The 27,336-nt window shown below is 50.3% G+C and overlaps 1 protein-coding gene across 1 annotated transcript; it reads left to right on the top strand.

Moving 5' to 3' along the window:
• Positions 1-5,819: 5,819 nt before the first annotated feature.
• On the top strand, positions 5,820-9,321 carry LOC140426534 (ankyrin repeat domain-containing protein 9-like). Its single transcript, XM_072511427.1, has one exon. It carries the CDS (start codon positions 6,505-6,507, stop codon positions 7,378-7,380), a length of 876 nt encoding a protein of 291 aa, XP_072367528.1. The 5' UTR covers positions 5,820-6,504; the 3' UTR covers positions 7,381-9,321.
• The last annotated feature ends 18,015 nt before the right edge of the window (positions 9,322-27,336 follow it).

The raw sequence follows: 27,336 nt of genomic DNA, 5'->3' as shown, positions 1-27,336 counted from the left end.
TCACCTATTGTCATGTGAGAGTCCCTTTAAGAAAAGTGTGTTTTATCAAATAGCTGCAGTGATGTCATTGTGTGGGTGGAGCTGGAATGTGATTCTTCCTTTTACTTTTGTTTTGAGCTGGAAACTCTTTTTGGCTTTGTGTTTTAGTTTCACTTTCAGCTGAAGAGCTGCATTCAAACCAAGCAGATGTACACTGGTCTCTCTCTGCATGTTAAACAAGGTATTTAGGTCATTTGATAATTTAAAAGCGATAACTGTTCAAACTGAGAATTCAAACCTATTGTCTTGGTTAAAAAGTGTTTTGGCTTATGGATGTTGTTCGGAAAGTTTCTAAGGGTTACTTATAGAGTGCTGTATCTTTTTGGGGGGTTATCAGTGTTGGTAGTTGGTAAGATGTTTACTGTGGGTTTATAAAATGTTAACTGGATTCATAGAATAAACATTGTTTTGTTTTAAAAATACTTTAGATCTCTGTTGCATCACACCTGTAAAGTGGGCCCTTGTGCTCCCCATAACCAAAATCTATTAAAAGTTGTGGATCAGGTGAACTCCATGATATATACTTTGGTGTTCTCTAAACCCTGGCCTATGACACTATCTCTTGTGGATCCGCACATAGATTGCCTTGTAAATGCTTAAGAGGCCCTACTCTCTCATTCTTTTGTCCCTTATGTATTTGTTGAAGCTCATTGGATTCACCTTTGCCTTACCTGCCAAAGCAATCTCATGTCCCATTTTTGCCCTCCTGATTTCTCTATTAACTCTACTGCGACAACCTCTATACTCTTCAAGGTGTCCACATGATCCCAGCTGCATATGCATGCCATTTGCCTCCTTCTTCTTTTTGACCAGGGCCTCAATATCCTGAGTCATCCTACATTTCCTACTCCTACAAGCCTTGTCCTTCACTCTAAAAGGAATGTGCTTACCCTAAACACTGGCTAACACTTTTGAAAGCCTCCTACTTACCAGCTATCTCTTTGCCTGCCAACAGACTCTCCCACTCAACTTATGAAAGTTCCTGTCTAATACCATCAAAATTGGTCTTGCCACAATCCATCATGGGAACTGCAATTCCTCATCCCTGGAACCTTTCTCGTGAACCTTTTCTACACTCTGCCTATAGCCTTCACGTCCTTCCTTAAGTCTGGCACCCAGAACTGTCTAAAATACGCTGAGGTCTAACTAGTGTCCTGTACAGGTTCAGCATCACCTCCTTGCTCTTGTACTCCATGCCGCTATTAATACAGCCCTGGATTCCGTAAGCGTTACTGAATGTTCTCTCAAATCTGTCCTGCAACCTTCGTTGACTGGTGCACAAATATACCCAGCTCCCTCTGCTCCTGTACCCCTTTTTCATTCCCTATTGTCTCTCCATGTTCTTCCATCGCTTCACATTTCTCCCAACTGAACTTGATCTGCTCCCTGCCCGCCCATGACACCGACTTATCGACGCCCCATTTGAAGTTCTGCACTTCTAATTCCTGGGCGACTCCTGGTGAAGTAACTAACCGGTGAAGTGAAGACACTTAAAGCGCCGATGTCCTTGCTCAACCATTAAAGCACTAACTTCCAGTCCCCCCTCCTGCCCCCGCCCACCCACGTCTCCCCCATCACCTTTGTGTCCCAAACGTTGTCGCAGTAAATGTCCTTACCGCTTCGAAATGGTCAATTTCACAGAAACTTGACATATTCTCCTTGCATTGCTGAGTGATGGGGTTAAGCTGTGTGTGTGTGAGTGTGAGTGGAGTGGGGACCACAGCTATCAGCAGGAAGTGATATGAGTGTGTGTCTGTGTGTGGGTGTGTGTATGTGAGTGAGGGGTGTGGGAGCCCCGGCTATGAGCAGGGAGTGATATGAGTGAGTGTGTGTGTGTGTGTGTGTGAGTGTGAGGGGGGTGGGGATCCCAGCTATGAGCAGGGATTGATGTGAGTGAGTGTGTGTGTGTCTGTGTGTGAGGGGTGTGGGAGCCCCGGCTGTGAGCAGGTAGTGATATGAGTGTGTGTGGGTGTGTGTGTGAGTGTGAGGGGGATGGGGACCCCAGCTACGAGCAGGGATTGATGTGAGTGAGTGTGTGTGTGTCTGTGTGTGAGGGGTGTGGGAGCCCCAGCTGTGAGCAGGTAGTGATATGAGTGTGTGTGGGTGTGTGTTTGAGTGTGAGGGGGGTGGGGACCCCAGCTATGAGCAGGGATTGATGTGAGTGAGTGTGTGTGTGTCTGTGTGAGTGTGTGTGAGGGGTGTGGGAGCCCCGGCTATAAGCAGGGAGTGATATGAGTGAGTGTGTGTGTCTGTGTGAGTGTGTGTGAGGAGTGTGGGAACCCTGGCTATGAGCAGGGAGTGGCGAGTGAGTGTGTGTGTGGGTGTGAGTGTGTGTGGGTGTGAGTGTGTGTGAGGGGTGTGGGAACCCTGGCTATGAGCAGGGAGTGATGTGAGTGAGTGTGTTTGGGTGTGGGTGTGTGTGGGTGTGAGTGTGTGTGAGGGTGTGGGAACCCGGCTATGAGCAGGGAGTGGTGAGTGAGTGTGTGTGTGGGTGTGAGTGTGTGTGGGTGTGAGTGTGTGTGAGGGGTGTGGGAACCCTGGCTATGAGCAGGGAGTGATGTGAGTGTGTGTGCGGGTGTGAGTGTGTGCGGGTGTGAGTGTGTGAGTGTGAGTGTGTGTGAGGGGGTGGGAACCCTGGCTATGAGCATGGAGTGATGTGTGTGTGGGTGTGAGTGTGTGTGGTTGTGAGTGTGTGTGAGGGGGTGGGAACTCTGGCTATGAGCAGGGAGTGATGTGTGTGAGTGTGTGCGGGTGTGAGTGTGTGCGGGTGTGAGTGTGTGCGGCTGTGAGTGTGTGCGGCTGTGAGTGTGTGCGGATGTGAGTGTGTGTGAGGGGGTGGGATCCGTGGCTATGAGCAGGGAGTGATGTGAGTGAGTGTGCGTGTGTGGGTGTGTGTGAGGGGTGGGAACCCTGGCTATGAACAGGGAGTGATGTGAGTGAGTGTGTGTGTGTGTGGGTGTGAGGGAGGTGGGAACCCGGCTATGAGCAGTTAGTGTGTGTGGGTGTGAGTGTGTGTGGGTGTGAGTGTGTGTGAGGGGGTGGGAACCCTGGCTATGAGCAGGGAGTGATGTGAGTGAGTGTGTGTGGGTGTGTGAGTGTGTGTGAGGGAGGTGGGAACCCGGCTATGAGCAGAGAGTGATGTGTATGAGTGTGTGTGGGTGCGAGTGTGTGTGTGGGTGTGAGTGTGTGTGAGTGTGTGAGGGGGTGGGAACCCTGGCTATGAGCAGGGAGTGATGTGAGTGAGTGTGTGGGTGGGTGTGAGTGTGTGTGGGAGTGTGTGTGTGGGTGTGAGTGTGGGTGTGGGTGTGAGTGTGTGTGTGTGTGGGTGTGAGTGTGGGTGTGGGTGTGTGTGTGAGAGTGTGTGTGTGTGGGTGTGGGTGTGAGTGTGTGCGGATGTGAGTGTGTGTGATGGGGTGGGAACCCTGGCTATGAGCAGGGAGTGATGTGAGTGAGTGGGTGTGTGGGTGTGAGTGTGTGTGTGTGTGTGACGGGGTGGGGACCCTGGCTATGAGCAGGGAGTGATGTGCGGGTGTGAGTGTGTGTGAGGGAGGTGGGAACCCGGCTTTGAGCAGAGAGTGATGTGAGTGAGTGTGTGTGGGTGTGAGTGTGTGGGGGTGTGCGAGGGGTTGGAAACCCTGGCTATGAGGAGGGAGTGAGTGTGTGTGAGTGTGTGTGTGTGTGGGTGTGAGTGTGTGTGTGTGAGAGGGTGTGTGTGAGGGGGTGGGAACCCGGCTATGAGCAGAGAGTGATGTGAGTCAGTGTGGGTGTGAGTGTGTGTGGGGGTGTGTGAGGGGTTAGGAACCCAGGCTATGAGCAGGGAGTGATGTGAGTGAGTGAGTGAGTGAGAGTGTGTGTGGGTGTGAGTGTGTGTGTGTGGGAGGGTGTGTGTGAGGGGGTGGGAACCCGGCTATGAGCAGAGAGTGATGTGAGTCAGTGTGTGTGTGGGTGTGAGTGTGTGTGGGTGTGAGTGTGTGTCTGTGTATGTGTGAGGGTGTGTGTGAGGGGGTGGGAACCCGGCTATGAGCAGGGAGTGATGTGAGTGTGTGAGGGGGTGGGAACCCTGGCTATGACCAGAGAGTGATGTGTGAGTGTGTGTGGGTGTGAGTGGGTGTGAGTGTGTGCGGGTGTGAGTGTGTGTGAGGGAGGTGGGAACCGGGTTATGAGCAGAGAGTGATGTAAGTGAGTGTGTGTGGGTGTGAGTGGGTGTGAGTGTGGGTGAGCGGGTGTGTGAGGGGGTGGGAACCCTGGCTATGACCAGGGGGTGATGTGAGTGAGATTGTGTGTGGGTGTGTGTGAGGGGGTGGGAACCCTGGCTATGAGCTGGGAGTGATGTGAGTGAGTGAGTGTGTGTGGGTGTGTGTGTGTGTGGGCGTGAGTGTGTGTGAGGGAGGTGGGAACCCGGCTATGAGCAGAGAGTGATGTAAGTGAGTGTGTGTGGGTGTGAGTGTGTGTGGGTGTGAGTGTGTGTGGGGGCGTGTGAGGGGCTGGGAACCCTGGCTATGAGCAGGGAGTGATGTGAGTGAGTGTGTGTGGGTGTGAGTGTGTGTGGGTGTGAGTGTGTGTGGGGGTGTGTGAGGGGCTGGGAACCCTGGCGATGAGCAGGGAGTGATGTGAGTGAGTGTGTGTGTGAGTGTGTGTGTGGGTGTGTGTGAAGGGTGGGAATTGGTCCCTGAGGGGCCATGTCATCTCCTCTTATTGCATCACTTCATTCATGTTTAGCTTCACAGACCATTTCCCTTTAATAATTACCCGCCCCCCCCCCTCCTGTATCTATCTGTATAACCTGTCTCTGCATTTTAACATTCATTCAATCTCCTTTGTTTTTACCCCCTCTCTCTCATTCCCCTCCTGTTTTTTTGATTTTTGTTTCTTTTCCTCACTGCTGGCCCCCGCTTCATTTTTCCAGTTTTCGTTTTCTGCATTATGCTTTCTTATTCTGTGCCGGCTATACGGTGCCACTTCCACCTGCCCTTGTCTCTTTATTTCTGCCCTTCCTGCCTCCTCAGCCGCCCGGGGAGCGTTTGCTCCCTCAGCCTGGCCGTGCCGGGCTGGCACGGAGAAGCGGACAGGTCGCAGAGGCGGAGGAGAGAGAGCCGCCTGCCGGCGCTGCGCTCCACCGAGAGACACCAGCACGGCAGATAGTGCTAGTGCTGAGCAAAAAGCGCAGCCTCCCTCCTTCCTCCATCACTCCCTCCCTCCCTCCTCCATCACTCCCTCCCTCCCTCCTCCATCAGTCCCTCCCTCCTCCATCACCCTCCTCCCTCCCTACCTCCATCACCCTCCCTCCCTCCTCCATCCCTCCCTCCCTCCCTCCTCCATCACCCTCCCTCCCTCGTCCATCACTCCCTCCCTCCCTACCTCTCCATCACCCTCCTCCCTCCCTCCTCCATCACTCCATCCCCCTCCTCCACCACCTCCTCCCTCCCTCCTCCATCACTCCCTCCCTCCCTCCTCCATCACCCTCCTCCCTCCCTCCGTCCCTCCTCCATCACTCCCTCCCTCCCTCCTCCACCACCCTCCTCCCTCCCTCCTCCATCACTCCCTCCCTCCGTCTCTCCTCCATCGCCCTCCTCCCTCCTTCCCTCCTCCATCACTGCCTCCCTCCCTCCTCCCTCCCTCCTCCATCACCCTCCTCCCTCCATCACTCCCTCCCTCCCTCCTCCACCACCCTCCTCCCTCCTCCATCACCCTCCTCCCTCCCTCCTCCATCACCCTCCTCCCTCCCTCCTCCATCACTCCCTCCCTCCCTCCTCCATCACCCTCTACCCTCCCTCCCTCCTCAATTACCCTCCTCCCTCCCTCCCTCCTCCATCATCCTCCCCTCTCCCTCCTCCTCCCTCCCTCCCTCCTCCATCACCTTCCGCCCTCCCCTCCTCCATCAACCTCCTCCCTCCCTCCTCCATCACCGTCCCCCCTCCCTCCTCCTCCTCCCTCCTCCCTCCCTTCCTCATCAGCCTGCTCCCTCCCTCACCCTCCTCCCTCCCTTCTCCAACACCCTCCTCTCTCCCTCCCTCCTCCATCACCCTCCTCCCTCCCTCCCTCCTCCATCACCCTCCCCTCCTCCTCAGCCTCTCCTACACCAGCAGCGACCCCCCCCCATTCCTCTCCAAACACCGCCCCCTTTGCACCCTCCTCTGCTCGCCCCTACCTCCCAACTCCAATGCGCCTCTCTGAATCAGCCAGCAGGCTTCTTGACCGATTCAAGGGAAGGCGTTCGAAGGAGCAGCGACACACACACACACATCTGCCTGATGCAGAGGCTTCGCTGAAGGGACTCGGACAAGAGGGACTCCCGTTTGCAAATATCGCAGTGAAAATGCATGGGACAGGTTTGACCTTGGGGCTCGTGCAGGATTGAAATTCAATTTAAACCCAACCAAAAAAAGGGGTGGAATAAAGGGAAGGAAGGTTGACCACCTGGCATCTTCTTAGTGGACCACTGGAGCTGGCTTCTTTCCTTCTAGGATGTGCAGCAACCCACCTTGCAACCAGGACGATCAAAGGCAATGCAAATTCCTGTCGTATGTGTTCTACCAGGCTGTGAGGGACCGCAAACCTGTGTGGATGCTGGAAGACATGAGGACGATGGAGTCATTTTACTGGGAAGAGAATACCAGCCTCCGCACTTACTCGCCCTCGGAGGCCCTGCTGTACGCGGTCGTGCACAATCACCTGCCCTATGCCCAGCACTTGCTATCTCACTACACGGACGAAGCACTCGAGGTACCCGGGGATCGGTTCTGCTGCTGCCCGGCCTCTGCCCCCCACCTCGCCATGGCTGTCAGATACGACCGCAAGGACATCCTGGGCCTGATCCTGAAGACCACCAATCGACTCCCCGGCTTTAAGTCGTACATTAACAGGAAGGGCTGCTTCCACATCGAGGATGGGAAGACGCCTTTGCATCTGGCCTGCGAGCTCCTGAGGGCGGAGACTGTCCTCATGCTGCTGGGCAGCGGGGCTTCCCCTCGGATGGTCGACAGCAAAGGGTTAACTCCCCTGGATGTCATCCTGGAGCAACTCCGGGTGTCGAAGGTCAACGTCGAGTCCAAAAAGCTGTGCATCGATCAGCTGCTGCTCTTCATGTCCAGTCTGCAGTTTAAGATGAAGAGGGCCCTGGAAGACAACCCCAACGAGTGGAACGGGCTGTTGGGAGAAGAGAAGTACAACTACCTCTGTGGGAAAGCGCCCGCCACTTTATTCCTCATAGCAATGCAGGGCATTCTGAAATGTCTCCCCCCATCACGGTTCCCAGCCAGCATCAAGGAATTGCCCATACCACAGTCCTTAAAGCCCTTGCCTTTAGGAATATCGACATTCCGCTGCGTGGACATCCTGTAGCATTCCTCAGGACTCTTCGAATTTTCCCCGAAAGGGGGTCTTTTGAACGCGAATGAATTGTTGCTGCCGGAGCATGCTGTTGCATCAAATACAAAATAATCCTCTTAAAAAAAAATAATGCATGGCGTTGAAATACTTTTTGATAGGTTTTATAGCTTGGTCATCCCATAAACATGGTTTTCTAGGTACATCGCAAATCGGGAGCATTACAGAGTTAGCTGACAGATGACGCTCTAAAAATGTTTTATCTTCTCTCGCTCTTAATACCCAGCGCAGAGAATGCACAACAACATTGCAAGCCTTGCTATATAATTCGGCTGCTTGAGCGACAAATTGCCTGAGTTCAGTCTGAGAAGAAAATGGCAACTTAATTTTATCTAACTGCATGTTAGATTCAATCCGGTAGCTGGATGCAAGCTATATATTTCTGCATATATATATATATATATAGTAAGCGAATTTTGCAATCGAATCGACTGAGAGTTGATATAATGATGCATAATAGTGAACGAAGGACGCGGGGTTTAATTTTGGCAGAGAATGATATTTAACACAATTAGCATGGTGTGCGGGGATGGGGCTGGTGGTAGGGAGAAAGACAGTGAAAGACAGCCGTTTCAGTTTTAAGTTTCATTATGGGACATGCAAATATTATAACCTTCAGCCCCGATCACGTCCTGCCGTTGTGGATTACGCTTGCGTGAAAAATCTGGGCTAGCAGCGTGTACACAGCGAGAATCCTCTAACACAGACCCATAGGTCAATAAATGTAGTACTGTAGAGACAGACAGCAGTAAAATGTGAGGGGTTAACAATATTTTCAGCTGAGACAATAACATGAAATGAATAAACTCGCATGTTTAATAGAGGTTTAAAAAAAATCATGGAGCCATTTAGTTTATATATTATATTTAAGGTATTAATTGGTGCCAAAGTATATCTATTTATATGCTAATAAACTTTTCACAAATGTACAGTACCCATTATTGAGGATTTTAATAATTTTTACAACATTTAACAGATTTTTATTTTATGAAACTTTTGGTCATGTATATTGTTTACTAAATATAGAACAAGTACATTAAAATATTTATTACAACAGTACAGCAGTGTTATCCAATATATTAGTCATTCGTCAAACATGGCTAATTGCGAACCAAATGTGGCCAATTAGATTTCTCGTCAGTAAATTAAAAGACACCAATTCAACACCAATATTGGGCATGTGATCTTCCCATTTGCCATTATCACCAGGTACAAATATACTTTGCCTTTCTGTACATTTGTTGATCAGGTGGTAGGATTTTACAAAAAAAGTGGTGTTGACTGTTGTGACTGTTTTAAAAACTTATATTTATATAGCACCTTTATTATAATAAAACATCCTAGGCCAGTAAAGTAAAATTTGATGCAATTTCACATAAGGAACTATTAGGAATGTGACCAAAAGCTTGATCAAAGAGGTAGGTTTTAAGGAACATCTTAAAACAGGGAACAAGTCGTGAGATTTGAGGAGGGAATTCCAGAGGTTAGGGCTTCGGCAACATGGGTGCCGATATGCAGCAATTAAAATTGGGAATGTTCAAATGGTTGGAATTAGGGGAGTGCAGATATTTGAGAGGGTGAGAGGGCTGGAAAAGATGACAGACTTTAGGAGGGCCAAGGTCATGGAGGCTACTGAAGTGTTTTTTCTAGTCCGTGTACAGCTACAAAATACATTTATGTGAATGTATAAAAGGCATTTTCTATTAAAATGAGTACATGCGACTAAAGCAGTGTTGCTGTCACCACATCTGTAACTTGTCAGTGATGTATATTGGATAACACTGCAATAAAGCATTTATAATTACATTATAAGTGCATGTGGAAGTATGAGCGGACATCTTTTGTATTACTAATGTGCATGAGTGTGGAATAAGTTTATTTAAAAGTAATAAATATGACAACATTCTGATAAGTGTCTCGGTTAGTAATTTAAAGTTCAAATGACAACTGTCTAGCAATGTGGCAATCTTCATATTTGTGTATTCAGTGCTGACTTGATGGGCTGAATGGCCTCCTTCTGCACTGTAAGGATTCTATGATTCTATGAACCTGGGGTTAAGCAGGTCATGAGACGCTCATGAAACCCTAAGCAGGTCATCGGACACTTATGAGACTGAGGAAATATCACAAGAGAGTCAAGTCTGGATTAACAACGAGAGAGGAGGGAGGACAAGGTGCACTGAAGGGTTGGGATACGATTTTTGAGGTCAGAGTACCTGAGATGGGATAAGTGAGATGAGGTGTGACAAAAGAGGGGTTTAGGAGGGGTAAAGAAAAAATAAGTAAAAAAGCAGGGAGAGAAAAGAGGAAATAGAAGTGATGGATGGGAATCCTGAGAGGCAGCCAGAATGCACTGGTAAATGGTCACAGGGAAGCTACACAGGTCTGGTAACATAGCAGTTACTAGCAACATGATGATAAATGGGAAATAGATGGAAGGTTACAGGAGCCTGCAGCCAATGATCTAGAGGTGGAATAATATTGACATTGGGAGGGTGGAGCTAATATAGAGCATCAGCAATTAGGTTTTTGAATTTGAAGATAGGCGTATTGAAAATTATATAATATGGATTAGGGTAAAATTCAGACCCAACCACTGATGGAAAATTGAAGCAGGAAGCTACCAAAAACATTTCCAACAAATTCAGAATATATCAGAAGACCAGTTCATTGCGTCACAAGGAAAGGTAGGGCACAACTCGGTAACGTAGTGAAATCCTGATCACAGATCTGCATTGAGTTATTTCCTCATAGAAATCGATGGAAAATCAGTGAAGCAACTCTATTGGAAGCTTGCATTCATGGAGATGTGGGAGTCATAAACTTCTCAGAGCCATTTCATGAAGCAAATCTTTACTCGTTTAGATCGGTGGAGAGCACGGTGGCACAGTTGTCAGCATTGCTGCCTCACAGCGCCAGGGACCTGGGTTCAATTCCGGCCTTGGGTGACTGTGTGGGAGTTTGCATGTTCTCCCCGTGTCTACGTGGGTTTCCCCCGGGTGCTTCGGTTTCCTCCCAAAACCAAAGATGTGCAGGTTAGGTGGATAGGCCATGCTAAATTGCCCCTTAGTGTACTTCGATGTGCAGGTTAGGTGAGGTTACGGGAATAGGGTGGGGAAGTGGGCCTAAGTAGGTTGTTCTTTCAGAGGGTCAGTGCAGGCTCAATGGGCTGAAGGGCCTCCTTCTGCACTGCAGGTAACCTATGTTCTATTTATTCACAAGGTGAACCACACCATGTGTATAGCTCATCACCCGACTAGCCGCCACCATGCCAATAAGTGTTTTTTCATAATATTTTGAGTATGCTGATAAAATCAAATAAACTAATAAACAAATAAACAAGTTAAAGGCCTCTTAAAGGGGCACCGTAACAAAGCAAAATCAAAACTTCAATGGAAACTTATTTAAATTAAAATTAATGTTTTGGGGGAGATGATGCACTCTAGAATGGCTCTCCATAGATGCTCAAGTCATGAATGCCTTCCATTTGGTTATCTTTACCCTTCATTTGTACAATTAACTGGGCGGGGGGGGAGTTGGGGATGTGTCTCCAATCTACCTTCTCAGCAGTATCCTCAAGACCTAAGAAGACCTCTTTGGACTTTATTCCCTCTTGCATTTCCTTGGTAATGTTTAGTGCATAATATTCTTTTCCGGTTCCTCAAAATTATGAAAGGAAAGGCACACAGTCAGTGAAGCTATAAAAATGTTTTATTAAAGAATAAATAATTATATTGGTTATGAATGGTTAAGACAGGACAAAATATAACAAATTACAACAGTGTAACATATCTACGTGCAGGATACACATACCAACCTTGGTCTATGTAGCCACAGATAACTACCTTGATCAACCTGCTAATATATCATTAAAGAAACACCGACCACACAAGCTCCTCTGAATGATCATTTTTTACTTGCTACTTGCTTTTTCATAAAGACAGATAAGAGAAGATATACAACAATATAATAAAACAGACCAAAGTCTACCAGTTTCTTCCTGCAGTGTGATTCTCTTCAATGTGTATCACAAGCATCAACACTTTCCAAACGTTTGTTTTCAGCCCTTTCCTGAAAGTGTAGTAATGTGTGTGAGACAGTCCCGGGGATGCAGCTACATAGGCCCAGATGAATGGCCTGGGGGCACAGGTTCAAGTCCCACCATGGCAGCTCAGAAAATATATGGAGCGCAAAACTGATTAAAATAAAAATGGCCATTAGTGATGAAACTATAATCGATTGTTATAAAAACCCATCAGATTCACTCATGGCCTTTAGTGTAGGAAATCGGCTTCCTTACCTGGTCTAGCCTCATGTGACCCCTGACCCTCAACAATGTTGTTGGCTCTTAACTGCCCCCTGAAATGGCCTAACAAGCCTCTCAGCTCAAGCGTAACAAGGAATGGGCAACAAATGCTGACCCAACCAGTGATGTCGACATTCCTTGATAAAAAATTTTAAATTGACCTATCGTTGTGTGGAAAGGTTGACAACATGTTTCACAAGTTATTCTATTCTGGTGATAGGGGTATACGATTGCGAGGTTTGCATCAAGCTTATTCTGCCCTATCCTTTCTCAATATCCACATTCACACACCCGTGAACATAATTAATTAAAATGCCAATCAGTAACGGCAACTCGCCACATATAAACTTCAAAGCATACTTGAGCAAAAAAGAAGACTGTCCATGAATATGCCCGTGGTTTCCGATCAGAAATACTGTCAAGTCAAAGTCTTCAAGTCATCACATCTATTGGAAATATCACTTCCTCTCGTTCCCAGAAGTTCGAAAGAATCACACTTTTAGACTCAAATTGTTGGAGCTCCGTCGAGTGTATTTCTTACAACTCTCCCTGTGGCTGGTGGATTGAGTGCAGTGCAACATTAAATGTTAGGGTGTGGGAGTTCGATGGGGGAGGTCAGGTGGTCAGTGGAGGTCAGGAGTTGCGAGCGAATGTCGAGAGAGTTGTCTGGGGTGAGGGTGGTCGGGGGGGTTGTTTGAGAGGTTGTGAAGGGGTTGGATGTGTAGGTGGAGGAGTAGTCTGGGGGTCAGGAGGATAGGTGGAGGAGAAGTGTGGGGAGGGTAGTCAGGGGGGCTGGAGGGGGGTGGGTGTTTGAGGATGTTGGGTGTCCAGGGGAGGTAACGGAAATTGTTGATGAGGGTAATTAGGGGATCCGGTTGGGGTTTGAGGGAGGTCAGTGGTATAGTTACACAGGAGTTATAAGTAGTTTTAATCCATTTAATCTTTCCTCGTAACTATTCTTCTAAGAGAGCCGGAACCATCCAGTCTCTGATTTAAGTCGGAGCATTGGATGGTTCCGGGTGCAGGGTAATTGTTCATCAGAAGTTTAAACTTCTCCGACAATTCTCACGCAGTCCTTCCGTGGGGTTTCCAGGAGGTCCTCCAGCAGGTCTTCTGTGGTACCTCAAGGGTATGATCGGCTCCCCCAACCACCCATATTTAATATAAAGGTAAGGGGCGAAATTCTCCCCAAATGGCGCGATGTCCGCCGACTGGCGCCCAAAACGGCGCCAATCAGACGGGCATCGCGCCGCCCCAAAGGTGCGGAATGCTCCGCATTTTTGGGGGCCGAGCCCAAACATTGAGGGGCTAGGCCAACGCTGGAGGGATTTCCGCCCCGCCAGCTGGCGGAAACGGCCTTTGTTGCCCCGCCAGCTGGCACGGAAATGTCATCCCCGGGCAGCGCATGCGCGGGAGCGTCAGCGGCCGCTGACAGTTTCCCGCGCATGCGCAGTGGAGGGAGTCTCTTCCACCTCCGCCATGGTGGAGACCGTGGCGGAGGCGGAAGGGAAAGAGTGCCCCCACGGCACAGGCCCGCCCGCGGATCGGTGGGCCCCGATCGCGGGCCAGGCCACCTTGGGGGCACCCCCCGGGGCCAGATCGCCCCGCGCCCCCCCCCCGGACCCCGCCCACGCCGCCTTGTCCCGCCGTTCAAAAGGTGGTTTAATCCACGCCGGCGGGACAGGCAATTTATCGGTGGGACAAGGCGAATATCCGGTACCAGAGACTTCGGCAACCGGCGGAGGCGGGATTCACGGCAGCCCCCGGCGATTCTCCGACCCGGCGGGGGGGTCGGAGAATGAGGCCCAAGGTAAGGAGGAGGTGGTGGAAGCAGGGACGATAGTGACATTTAAGGTGCATCTTGACAAATACACGGATAGGATGGGAATAGAGGGATACGGACCCCGGAAGTGTAGAAGATTTTAGTTTTGACGGCAAGCATGGTTGGCACAGGCTTGGAGGGCCGGTTCCTGTGCTGTACTTTTCTTTGTTCTTTGTAAAGTCACCATAGTCCCAGATGACCATAGGCTGCTTTTCCCTTTGCGGGAGAGAACTGACCAGTGGTGATTTAACCACATCTCAGGCAGGGGCAAGATTGAGAACACAAGGCCTTCATGAATAACCTCAACCAGTGTGGGAATTGAACCTGGGCTGCTGGCCTCACTCTACATCATGAGCCAGCTGTCTAACCAACTGAGCTAAACAGGCCACATATCAAAACCACAGTGAACTATTTATATATAACGCAGACCAAAGAAGATTAATTGTTATTGTTATTTCCCTTCCGACACCTAGTGATGTACAAGACAAACTTTTATCTGTTCCAATTGTGAGGATTTGCCTGGAACAGATTACTAACCTGTTGTCAGAGGCTTATGCTTGAGGAGCGCCACTCCCCATCAACATGGCTGACCAGGAGTCTCCCGCTGCAGTGTATTGCAAGGATTTTGTAGATGCTCACCCTGTTTGGCCATGTTATGAACACAGCTCCCTTGGCAATGAGATCTTGGGATGTGAATCAAACCCAAAGCTTTTGGCTCAGAGGCAGGAATGCTACCCACTGCGCCACAAGATCTCGTCAAAAAAGATGATTAATCAACTTTTATAATTAAACCGAACACCTTTAGAGTTCGTTATATCTTGGTTTCCTGACTTCCGGTTGTGGCTATGCCTGGGTACGTCGCTCGTTCGGCAGCTCCCGCCGGCAAAGGAGTGAAGTGGCCCGATGCCGGGGCATATATGAGCACGATGCTCAATTCGCTGATGGGCGCGGGAGCTTTCCCGAGGGCCCTGGAGCTAGATGGGGCTCATCGGGTCCTGGCAAGGAGACCCAAAGCCAACGAGCCGCCAAGGGCTGTAGTGGTGAGGTTCCACCACTTTATGGACAGAGAGTGTGTCCTGAGATGGGCCAAAAAAGAACGGAGCAGCAGGTGGGAGAACACGGAGATCCGAATTTACCAGGACTGGAGTGCGGAGGTGGCTAAGAAGAGAGCTGGTTTTAATCGGGCTAAGGCGGTGCTCCATCGGAAGGGGGTGAAGTTCGGGATGCTGCAGCCAGCGCGATTGTGGGTCACGTTCCAAGATCGGCACCAGTATTTTGAAACGCCCGCTGAGGCATGGAACTTTATCCAGACTGAAAAGTTGGACTCAAATTGAGTGTTTGTCGTGGGGGGATGTTTACTGTGTTCACTGTGTTTATTACGTTTGGGGAATGTTCTCTTGGTTTGAGTGCTGGGTGGGGATGGGTGAATGGATTTGACGTGGTGGCTGTGGGAGAGTGTGGGCGTCGGTGTTGAAGGGGCAGGCCCCCACGGAGGAGGAGGGGGAGTGGAGGCCCGGGGATGGGGAATTGGGGTAAGGCCGCAAAAAGGAGCTGCGCCAGAGGGGGCGGGGCTAGCTCAGGAAAGCGCGGGCTTTTTCCCGCGTTAGGGAAGGATGGGGGTGGGGCAGGGGGGGTGGGGGGGAAGGGCGGTGCTGGAGAGGAGCGCACACTGACCGCCAAGGGGAGGGGGGGATTCTCACACTGGGGGGTCGATGGAATGGCGGGAGAGGCCGGGGTCAGCAGGAGTCAGCTGACTTACGGGAGTGTCATGGGGGGAGCAAAATGGCTAGATGTGCATCTAGTGGGGGGAGGGGGAGGGGGGAGGGGGGGAACAGGGTTGCTGCTGCATTGGCCAAAGGGGAACTGGAAGTAGGAGAGGTAGTCGGGGCGGGGGTCCGCCGTCTGGGGGACTGGAGGGTGCGGCAGGCGCGGGCACGTGGCTGGCCTAGAAAAGGAGATTGCTAGTCAGCGCGGGGGGGGGGGGGGGTGGAGTAGCCCCCCAATCCGGCTGATAACTTGGAATGTGAGGGGCCTGAACGGGCCGGTCAAGAGGGCCCGGGTGTTCGCGCACTTAAAGGGACTGAAGGCAGACGTGGTTATGCTCCAGGAGACACATTTGAAGGTGGCAGATCAGGTTAGGCTGAGAAAGGGATGGGTAGGGCAGGTCTTTCATTCAGGGCTGGATGCAAAGAACAGAGGGGTTGCAATACTGGTGGGTGTCGTTTGCGGCACTGAATATTGTAGTGGATAATGGAGGTCGATATGTGATGGTGAGCGGTAGGTTGCAGGGGGTGCGGGTGGTACTAGTGAACGTATATGCCCCGAATTGGGATGATGCCGGATTTATGAAACGCATGCTGGGTCGGATTCCGGATCTGGAGGTAGGAAGCTTGATAATGGGGGGGTGGGGACTTCAACACGGTGCTGGACCCAGCACTGGACCGTTCTAGGTCCAGGACGGGTAAGAGGCCGGCTGTGGCCAAGGTGCTCAGGGGGTTTATGGACCAGATGGGGGGAGTGGATCCATGGAGGTTTGTCAGGCCGTTGGCCAGGGAATTTTCTTTCTTTTTCCACGTCCATAGAGCCTACTCCCGGATAGATTTTTTTCATTTTGAGTAGGGCGCTAATCCCGAAAGTGGAGGGAACAGAATATTCGGCCATAGCCATCTCGGACCAATCCCCGCATTGGGTGGAGCTGGAGTTGGGGGAGGAGAGGGACCAGCGCCCGCTGTGGCGCCTTGATATGGGACTGGTGGCAGATGAGGAGGTGTGCGGCGGGTGCGGGGGTGCATTGAAAGATATTTGGAGGCCAACGACAACGGGGAGGTGCAGGAGGCGCTGAAGGCGGTGGTCAGGGGAGAGATAATCTCCATTAGGACCCACAGGGAGAAGAGAGAGGGGAGGGAGAGGTTGGTGGAGGAGATTTTAAGGGTGGACAGGAGGTATGCAGAGGCCCCCGAGGAGGGGCTACTCAGGGAGCGACGGAACCTCCAGATGGAGTTCGACCTGTTGACCACAGGGAAAGCAGAGGCACAGTGGAGGAAAGCGCAGGGGGCGACATATGAGTATGGGGAGAAGTCGAGTCGGATGCTGGCGCACCAGCTTCGTAAGAGGGAGGCAGCGAGGGAGATTGCTGGAGTTAAGGATAGAGGGGGGAATACGGTGTGGAGTGCGATGAGAATAAACAAGGTATTTAGGGTTCGGGGAGGGTTCATCAGTTGGGTCAGGCTGCTATATAGAGCCCCGGTGGCGAGTGTGGCTACGAATCGGCGGAGGTCGGAGAATTTCCGGCTGTACCGGGGGACGAGGCAGAGGGGTCCCTCATCCCCCTTGTTGTTTGCACTGGCAACTGAGCCTCTGGCCATGGCACTGAGGGAGTCCAGGAAATGGAGGGGACAGGTACAGGGGGGGAGAAGAACACCGGGTGTCGTTGTATGCTGACGACCTGTTGCTGTATGTGGCAGATCCAGTAGAGGGGATGGCGGAGGTCATGCGGATCCTAAGGGAGTTTGGGGACTTTTCGGGGTATAAACTCAACGTGGGGAAGAGTGAGCTCTTTGTGGTGCATTCAGGAGACCAGTGAAGGGGGATAGACGAGCTACCGCTGAAGAGGGCGGAAAGGAGCTTTCGGTACCTCGGGATCCAAGTAGCTAGGAGTTGGGGGGCCCTGCACAGGCTCAATTTGATGCGGTTGGTGGAGCAGATGGAGGAGGATTTTAAAAGATGGGATGTGCTGCCACTCTCTCTAGCGGGTACGTGCAGTCGGTCAAAATGACAGTCCTCCCGAGGTTTCTCTTTGAGTTCCAGTGCCTTCCCATTATAATTCCCAAGGCCTTTTTAAAACGGGTAAGTAGGAGCATCATGGGTTTTGTGTGGGTGAATAAGACCCCGAGGGTGAAGAGAGTGTTTCTGGAGCGTAGCAGGGACAGGGGGGTGCTGGCGCTGCCGAATTGGTGCGGATATTATTGGGCAACCAATGTGGCGATGATCCGTAAGTGGGTAATGGAGGGAGATGGGGCGGCGTGGAAGAGGTTAGAGATGGCGTCCTGTGTGGGCACGAGCCTGAGGGCGCTGATGACAGCACCGCTGCTGCTCTCGCCAATAAGGTACACCACGAATCCGGTGGTGGCGGCAACGCTGAAGATCTGGGGGCAGTGGGGGCGACACAGGAGTGAGGTGGGAGCCTCGGTTTGGTCCCCGATTCGGGAGAACCATCGGTTCGTCCTGGGAAGGATGGATGGGGGGTTTCGAAGCTGGCATCGGGCAGGGATTAGAAGAATGGGGGACCTGTTCATCGATGGGACGTTTGTGAGCCTAGGGGCGCTGGAGGAGAAGTTTGGGCTACCCCCGGGAAACGCTTTCAGGTACATGCAAGTGAGGGCGTTTGTGAGGCGGTCGGTGAGGGAATTCCCGCTGCTCCCGGCACAGGGGATTCAGGACAGGGTGATTTCGGGTGTATCGGTTGGAGAAGGCAAAGTTTTGGCGATTTACCAGGAGCTGAAGGAAGAGGAGGAGGCCTCGGTGGAGGCGTTAAAGGGCAAGTGGGAGGAGGAGCTGGGGGAGGAGATAGATGAGGGTCTGTGGGCTGATGCCCTGAGTAGGCTCAAAGTTACTCACAGAGCGCGTATGACAGGGGCGAGGTTGTGTAGGTTCTTTGGGGTGGAGGACAGATGTGGGAGGTGCTCGGGAAGCCCGGCAAATCACGTCCATATGTTCTGGTCATGCCCGGCACTGGATGAATTTTGGAGGAGTTTTGCGAGGACTATGTCCAAGGTGGTGAAAGCCCGGGTCAAGCCGAGCTGGGGGTCGGCATTATTTGGGGTAATGGACGAGCCGGGAGTGCAGGGGGCGAAAGAGGCCGGTATTCTGGCCTTTGCGTCCCTGGTAGCCCAGTGGAGGATTTTGCTACTATGGAAAGATGCAAAGCCCCCTAGTGTGGAAGCTTGGATCAATGACATGGCAGGGTTCCTCAAGCTGGAGAGGATAAAGTTTGCCTTGCGAGGGTCTGTACAGGGGTTCCTCAGGCGGTGGCAACTGTTCCTAGACTATCTCGCGGAGCGTTAGGAGGAGGTCAGCAGCAGCAGCCCAGGGCCGTGGGGGGGGCGGGGGGTTCTTTTGGAGGGGCATTTGGGTGGGTGGGGGGGGTTCCCTATTTATGTTTTTAAATGTCATATGGGGGGTTATTGTATATGGGGGAAATCCAATGGATAATTTTTGTATAATTTTTGATTGTTGTGTTCTTGTTTCTTTCTTTTTGTTGTGGGGGGAGGTTTGTTGAAAATTTGTTTAAAAATTTGAATAAATATATATTTTTAAAAAAAATCTTGGTTTCCTTTCTCAAAATATTATTTGTGGTATTTCTTGCATGGTAGGATATTCTGCTTCTATCTTGCAGATTTGATATTCATCGTTCTCATTTGCCACTTACATTGTTAATCTGTAGAATCCCTACAGTGCAGAAGGAAGCCATTCGACCTATCGGGTCTACACTGACCCACTGAACGAGCACTCTCGGCGACCCAAATCCAGCCTCAAAACCAGACAGATCACCAAGATACATCTTGGAACTCCACAGAAGTCCTTGGAGCCTTGCTGGGTGCCGGGTTTTCATGATTGGATCCTGTACATGCACAGTTTGTCCTTTCAGAAACTAAGGCAAGGATTTGGCATGCTTTTTATCGTACTGCCCTCCTACCTGTGCATCAGTGAGTTGCTGTCCTTCTTCCTCCTGGTCACTTGGAGGAAGTACCTTCCTGAGTCATTGTGGCCTTGCACTTTCTTCCATTCATCAGCTCTTCAGGTGATTTCATGTCAACCTCGAGATGTGCAGATCAGAGTAACAATATATCAAGGTTTGGTTTCTTCTTTATCTCCTGGCATTTCACGAGGGTTCTCAACACTTTCTGTAAACCTGTGCGCCCTTGGGTATCGTAACGAGGTGATGATGTTGAACCCATGCTGTTCAATGAACTCCCGAAACTATCCACAGGTAAATTGGATTCCTTTGTCACCAGACCTCTGATATTATTCTTTCAGGAATACTTTGCTCAGTGACAGAACTCATTAGATAATCATTGTGGCTTCAGGAGCAACCTCCACAGTTTTGCTGCTGGTCTACCATGATTCTTCTTGAAGATCTGCTCTACCAAACGGTGATCACTCTCTGTGGTGAACTTTCTCCCAAAGATATATGTATGGTTTTCTTAAATCCATACATGACCCCAAAAGCTCTCTCTCTTTGCTGGCATCTCTGGTCTCAGCTGCTATTAGCAGCTTGGGATGTTGACATTTTGGTACCCTGACTGCTCCCAGTCTTTTTGTAGAAGCACCTTCTCGGTGAGTGACAGGGTGAATGTTGCAGAATGACAGCCGTGTTTCCTTCCACACTACGGGGGTTGACAGGGGGGATAGGAGGATTTTGCGCCTCCGTTTTCGGCGAGTGGAAATGGCAAAGGGGGCGGAGAATCGAGGACGAGTCCCAAGACCAGCAAGATTTCCCAGTTCCATTGTTCCGGCCCACTGACAGTGATATAACGGAGCACGCGGCTTTTGAGGGGGCGGAGCATTGAAAAATCGGCGCCACCCCCGATTCCAGTGCAAACGTGGATTCTCCGGCCGATGGCCGAATGCAATTTCGGAGTCGGCGATCAGAGGATCCTGTCCAACATTGCTCAGCAGCTCACATCGGTTTGCTGTGTGTTCTAACATGGGCGATTTTCGGTCCCGCTTTAGCCATCAGCGAGACCAGCAACATGGGCAGGATTGTTATATGATTGAATCAGGTTTTCCATGCCCCTCGCCGGAGACGTAACCAGAATCCCGCCATGGAAGGTGGGGAATCTTATTTAAATTCATTAGCATCTTATTCGCAAGCCTTCCTACTGGGATCCCCCCCCCACCCCACTCACTGAACATTCATTGGGTAACACTGCCGCGATTTACAACTCTATAAAAACAAGAACCTGCCGACTTCACCTCCAAAGAGGATAATGAGGTGCCCAGGTTGCCATTACCCGCAATGGTGCCAATTGCAGAGGGGGCACTGGCGAGGATGCGGAGCACCCAGATAGTGCAACACGGCCCCGGGAGGGGGTGGGTGGAGCATAGTGGGGTCACTCACAGACCTTAGCAGCCCTTTGTGGTTGTGAGCCTCAAGGATTAACGGGGGCTGGTGGCTGGTTTGCAGATATATCTTCCTGGGTCCTCCTTGCTGGGATTGTGGTGAAATCACTGCTGAGGAATTGTCCTTCCAGAGTGGCTGCTGGGAGGTGGGAGCAGGTAAATCCATAGGGTCAGCACAGACTTTGAGGCCCCTGGCTGGGATCCCGTGAGATGCCAGACTGCATGGGCAGAGCGGGGGACTCTGACAATGGGTGGTTTCCAGCCTCATGATGGCTGAAGACCCCCACACAGCGGCAGAATGAATGCACCGAAAATGACCCCCCACAGTCAGGTTAAACTTTGAAACCTGAGACTGTCTGGAAATTCAGTGGTTGCGGAGGCCGGACTGTCAGGGATTACCTTCTAGATGACTGGCCTTTCAAATCGGAAAGCTTGTCTAATCTGCAACCCATGAGAGCTGGGGAATGAGGGTACCCTCAGGGGATGAAGTTGACTGAAAATTGCAGTCTTCACATGTATCAGGTGTGCCTCACCTTCCACAAGGGGAACCCAGCTGCCTAGTCAGTTCACTGACCCTTCCTGGATGAGTCAATTGTGCCAATTTGGTCAAAACATGAGTGTGCAACTGATTGGAACCCAATTGTTAACCCTTTGGAAGCCTAGCCCCCCAAGCATTGAACTCCAAGGCTAATGTTCACATCTCCATAACAGAGAGGTGACACTGATGTGGCTCCCAACGCATAGTGTTATGGTGAAGGTGCTGATCGGGCACCCCGTTCAGGGAATGATGGATGGCAGCGCCTTGTACACTTGTGAGGTGAGAAGATAGGTTCGTTGAATGCACTGAACTGCCCTCACACCCAATCCAAAGGGGGATAATGAGAAACACTGAGGTCCTCAAGAGTCAAAATGCTTCATTCAAGTGGAGTTGAGAGGACAACTGTGGGGAAGTGGCTATTGTGTGACGGGAGGGCGTGAGGTTCATTGGAAAGGAACTCACATCGGCAGATGTGCATGGGTGGATGTGCTAGATCCTGAGAGGGCTGAGTCAGGGCATTGTCAGGACCCCTCATTGTTTACTTTTATGTTCTCTTCCTTTCAGTGTTTGATTCTGGAGAATCATGGAGCCAGTCGTGCTGGCAAATCTTTTCATTGTTACCGAGCATCATCAGCAACATCGACATGACGTTTCACATGATCAGGACTAGTGCCCTGCAGAGTGGGGGGGGGGGGGGGGGTGGGGGGAGGCGGAGTCTCGGAGGAGACACTACCGTCCACGGGTATAGTGCCGCAGAGCTTCCTACCTCCAGATGTCAGAGAAGACTGTGTTGACCCAGGGAAAGGTGGGCCATCTTTGCCAGGTGATGCAAGAATTGGGCCCAACATCGACTAGGAGGTCACCCATCGTCTGTATCCCTGAAAGTTACTGCCTCTCTGAACCGACATCAGCAACTCGTTTCAGGTCACCATGGGTGATTTTTGCGACATCTCCCAGTCAGCCACCCACAAGTGCACAAGGCAGGTCACAGATGCACCATTCGCAAGGGCCCACAGGTCCATCAACTTGGACTGGGCCCAGGTGAGCCAGGACGCCATGGCCATGGGTTTTGTCCACACAGAAGACATGGCCCAGGTGCAGGATGTCTTCGCCTGCACCCACATGGCTCGGCGCTCCCCATGGCGGCATAGGGCTCCATTTGTGAACCGCAAGGCATACCTCTCCCTTAATGTTCAGATTGTCTGTGACCAAGCGATGCTCATTGTGCAGGTGTATGCCTGTTTCCTGGGGAGCCCCATGATAGTTACATCTTCGTAGAATTGGTACAGTGCAGAAGGAGGCATTTTGCCCATCAAGTCTGCACAAAATCTGAAAGAGCACTCTACCTGGACCCACCGAGCTGTGAGTATCTGCGCTGGTGAAGGGTGCGGGTCACAGGTGTGACGCCTCCTCACTGCTTGTCTCCCTCGGAGATGCTTGGGTCTGTGGTCTCCAGAGGGTGTGGGATGGTCTGGGCTGGTGGACTGATTGACCTGCAAAGGAAGCAAGATGACATTAGTACATCACAGAGGCAGACTGATGGGTGAAAGTGAACTCAGATGTGGCTTGCACCAGGGCTGCATGTGTTGAGGGTTCTGTCATGTGAGAGTACCCTTTAAGAAATGAGTACTTAAGAAATGTACCTTTAAGAAATGGAGCTGCTCATGTTACTGGAGTGATGTCAGAGTGTGGGTGGAGCTGAGCTCCACTTCTGCTTTTTTAGTTTCAGTTTGAGAAAGCTTGGGTGTGTCTGTGAGCTGCACTGCTGTTGATCTCTGCCATGAAGGACTATCTCTTAATCATTTGGTGAATTCAGAAGAAGTATGAATGTTTTCAGTCTTGAATGCAAACCCTAATGTGCTCCCGTTTGAAGGTTTGTTAAGCCTTTTGGATGTTAAAAGAATGGCATACAGATTACTTAGTGTTGTGTTCTTTGGGGGGTGTATTTGATTTACTGGTTGCTAAGATGTTCACTGTTTGTTTTAGAAAGGTTAACTTGTGTTCATAGAATAAACATTGTTTTGTTTTAAAAACCACTGGTCCATTTTCTGCTATACCATACCTGTAGAGTGAGCCATGTGCTCCCCCATACCACAATCTATTAAAAGTTGTGGGTCAGGTGAACTCCATGATACACTTTGGGGTTCTCTAAACCCTGACCCATAACAGTTCTCAGAGTCACTCTTAACCCCACCTTGCCCTCTGCACAGATGCGGCTCTGCTCCTTATTGGCCAACTCTAGGGTTCCCTCCACAAAGGGCATTAGGATATTCAGCACAGGCGTGACTCCACTGGCTGTGCCCACTCACACTGATTGTGCTCGAGTTTGTCCCACAATGAGACAGGTGGGGTGAGTGTAGCCAGGAGTCCTGCCAGATTGAATGGAGTGGGGCGGGCGGTGCAGGGGGAGGCGGTGGGCATAACAAGTGTTGGGACCCTGTGAGGTGGCTGGAAGAATCATAGAAATCATAGAATTTACAGTGGAGAAGGAGGCCATTTGGCCCATCGAGTCTACACCAGCCGTGGAAAGAGCACCCTACCCAAGCTCACACCGCCACCCTATCCCCACGCCTCCACCCTACCCCTTTAACCCCATCTAACCTTCTATGGACAATTTAGAGAGATCACTATGGAGATATGATAGGTAGTTCAGGAGTGCAATGGGAGACATGAGGAGCCATACTTACCCTGTGTGCACAAAGGCCATTTATCTTCTTTCGGCACTATAGCCCGTCCTCTGATGGAGCGAGCTGGCACTCACTCCCGCGGCCACAGCCTCCCAGGTGGGATTAGTGACCTTGCTTGCTGGACGGCTGCCTGATTGTGGGTATAGGGTGTCATGCCTCTGCTCGACACCACCCAGGCGTTTGGTGAGGGCTTCCTCCGTGAAATGTGGTGCTGTCTTCCGCCAAGCTCCCGCAATGGGACTTGGAACAAATGCTGGGGGAACGTTTTAAAAGGAGCGCCCCACTGATTACAGGGATGATTTTTTTTCCCGGGGCGAGTGAATCAGGGGCAAGCCACCACGAGCGCAACATGAAATTGCGTGGAAAACCATTTTTATTAAAGAGGCCGAATATACAGCGAGTTTTCCCGCCGGTCCCAGCGGGATTCTCCCCGGTTTTCTCACCGGGGTCGACATTGTGAGAAAAGAAAGGGAAAATTCTACCTTTGAAGTATGAAAGAACTCAGATACAGGATCAAAGAAAGAAAACTTCTCTAATCTTCCTCGTCTCTTGGAGATTCCAGCTCAGATACGTTTTTAATACTTGTCTGGATTCCATCAGGCATGTGCACAATTCTGAAGAACTGACATTCTGTCACATTCACAATGCATTCTTCTATGTTTAACTTGATCCCAATTTTCCTGGTTCTCTCCACAACTTATAAATGATAACCGTATATTTTCATAGATCGTGAGATCATCAGCTAGTCCAAGTGCTCCTTTATATCCCTCTGTGTCTTATCTGTTTTCCGCTGGAACAAATCCTGACTCATTTTAAGGCACAGGAATTTGCACCTGCCAAAGTGCGTGTTGAATTTTGTCACCTGCAAAGATTCTTCATTAAGCTTCACGTTGTCATCATATGCAGACATGCAGATAATGATATACAGACAAGCACAGACAGGCAGCTAATGAACACAGAGAACAGGACATGACCAATGAGCAGGCAGGACACTCAGGGGTGGTATCTCACTATAAAAGGCACGAGGCACTCACACTCCGCCTCTTTCCACTGATGGACATCTACAGAGTGAGTCAGGGTGTATTTACAGTATCACACCTCCAGCACGTGGCTAAGAGCTAGTCTGGTTCAGTCAGACAGAGTAACCACACTTAGGTTAGCAGAGAGTCGAACTCATGGAGAACTGTGCTAACTGCGCTACTGGTTCAATAAATCAGATTGAATTAACTTCAAGGTCTGGAGTATCTTTTGGTTAAAGCTGCATCCAGTTGCAGCCTGTGTTATACCAGAGTACAGAACACATCACACGTAACAGTGGCCATTTCTGACATTAAACTTGCTGAAAAGGTTTGCCCTTGCCAGTGCTGGTGTAATCTCTTCTTGTGTTGGAATGAGGTAGTCATCCCCCATTACTGCTTGACTAAGCTCTTTGAGAAACAAGCAAATACTTAGCCGTCCATTTGGCTTCTCTCGCTCACCACAATAGAATTGACCAAATCTGTCATGTGATGAAATCTGCAGTTTCAAAGCTTGTATCTTTTTGAGACAGAACCAAATTGAAAAAGGGGAACTGATCAAGGAAACAGAACCTCCCGGTTTCCAAGGAAACAAAGATTGAGGCTGGGATCTACCCGCTCCTCCCCACCGACGAAATCTTCTTGTCACGCCGAAGCCGAACCCTTGCGGCGGGTTCCCAAAGGACTGGGTGGGTGAGCCACACTAAAGAACATTGACTTCAGTGGGACCTGCCGACAACTCGCTGCGTCCGTCATGGGGGTGCCAGAAAATCCTAGCCTGAATCTGAGATTGCAAAGCAAAAATTTCTGGGGAAACTGAAACTCATTGAAAGTTTATAAAAGGACACGGAGTCAAAATAGCTCAGATGATGATCCCAGTGGTGCAGTTTAGGCAGGCCGAAGAAGACAGAGTCCATATCCAGAATTTGAGAATAGGCAAATATACAGTTGCTGCGGCTGTTTCTGTTTTTTGAAGATATCATCAGTGGATCTATACCGTCCAGCCTACCTTAAGCAGAGTTGAGGACATTCTGCTGACTTGTGCCATTTTTGGTGAAGAGCGTGCCTCTGGATCATGAGTTGGTTGTGCGTTGCTGTCGGCAGAGGATCAGAGTAAATCCTAGAAGAAGAGGAGCTGAAATTCTTCATGAAGAAGACGAAGCTTTGAAGGATTTTGTAACTGAGATTGATGACATCTAAAAGATCATAAGACCATAAGACATAGAAGCAGAATTAGGCCACTCGGCCCATCGAGTGCTCTGCCATTCAATCATATTTTTCTCATCCTCATTCTCCTGCCTTCTCCCCATAACCCGACTGAACCTGCATGTTAACCGTAAGAGAATCATGAACAAGGACACCCAAGTCCCTTTGTGCTTCTGATTTCCTAAGCATTTCCCCATTTAGAAAATAGTCTATGCCTAAATTCCTCCTTCCAAAGTGCATAATCTCACACTTTTCCACATTGTATTCCATCTGCCACTTCATTGCCCACTCTCCTAGCCTGTCCAAATCCTTCTGCAGCCCCCTTGCTTCCTCAATACTACCTGTCCCTCTACAGATTTTTGTATCATCTGCAAACTTAGCAACAGTGCCTTCAGTTCCTTCTTCCAGATCATTAATGTATATTGTGAAAAGTTGTGGTCCCAGCACAGAACCCTGAGGCACACCACTAGTCACCGGCTGCCATCCTGAAAAAGACCCCATATCTCTGCCTTCTGCCAGTCAGCCAATCCTCTATCCATGCCAGGATCTTTCCCTTAACACTATGGGCTCTTATCATATTTAACAATCTCCGATGCGCACCTTGCCTTCTGGAAATCTAAATAAATCACGGCCACTGGTTCTCCTTTGTCTAACTTCCTTGTTACCTCCTCAAAGAACTGTAACAGATTTCTCAGACATGACCTCCCTTTGACAAGCTCAGTCCTATTTTACCATGCACTTCCAAGTACCCCGCGATCTCATCTTTAATAACGCACTAAAATCTTACCAATGACCGAAGTCAGGCTAACCCGCCTATAATTTCCCATCTTCTGCCTCCCTCCCTTCTTTTTTTAAATATAAATTTAGAGTATCCAATTCTTTTTTTTCCAATTAAGGGGCAAATTTAGCGTGGCCAATCCTGAGATTCGAGGGCAGGTAGAAGTAGAAAGTAGAAGTAGAAAGAAGTTGAACCGTGACGTCACAGCCTGCAGGTAAGTCATTGGATGGTGACTGGGAAGTAGTTTTTCTTTTCCCTGACGTGTTATCGTGCGGGGCGCAGTGGTTGCTGAGTGAGTGCTTGCAGAGAAGGGGAGTAGATCTTTTAAAAAACTTACAGTTGGGAGTTTCCAGCTGAATCTGGTCGGAGTGAGGACAGAGTGACTGCTGGTGAAAGAGCGTGAGGAGAGCGGCGGGGACTCAGTGAAAGAGCGCGA

Source organism: Scyliorhinus torazame, chromosome 1 (assembly GCF_047496885.1).
Source record: "Scyliorhinus torazame isolate Kashiwa2021f chromosome 1, sScyTor2.1, whole genome shotgun sequence".
Taxonomy (NCBI): domain Eukaryota; kingdom Metazoa; phylum Chordata; class Chondrichthyes; order Carcharhiniformes; family Scyliorhinidae; genus Scyliorhinus; species Scyliorhinus torazame.
Note: the sequence above shows the minus strand (reverse complement) of the source record. Positions and strands in the feature narration are given on the sequence as shown.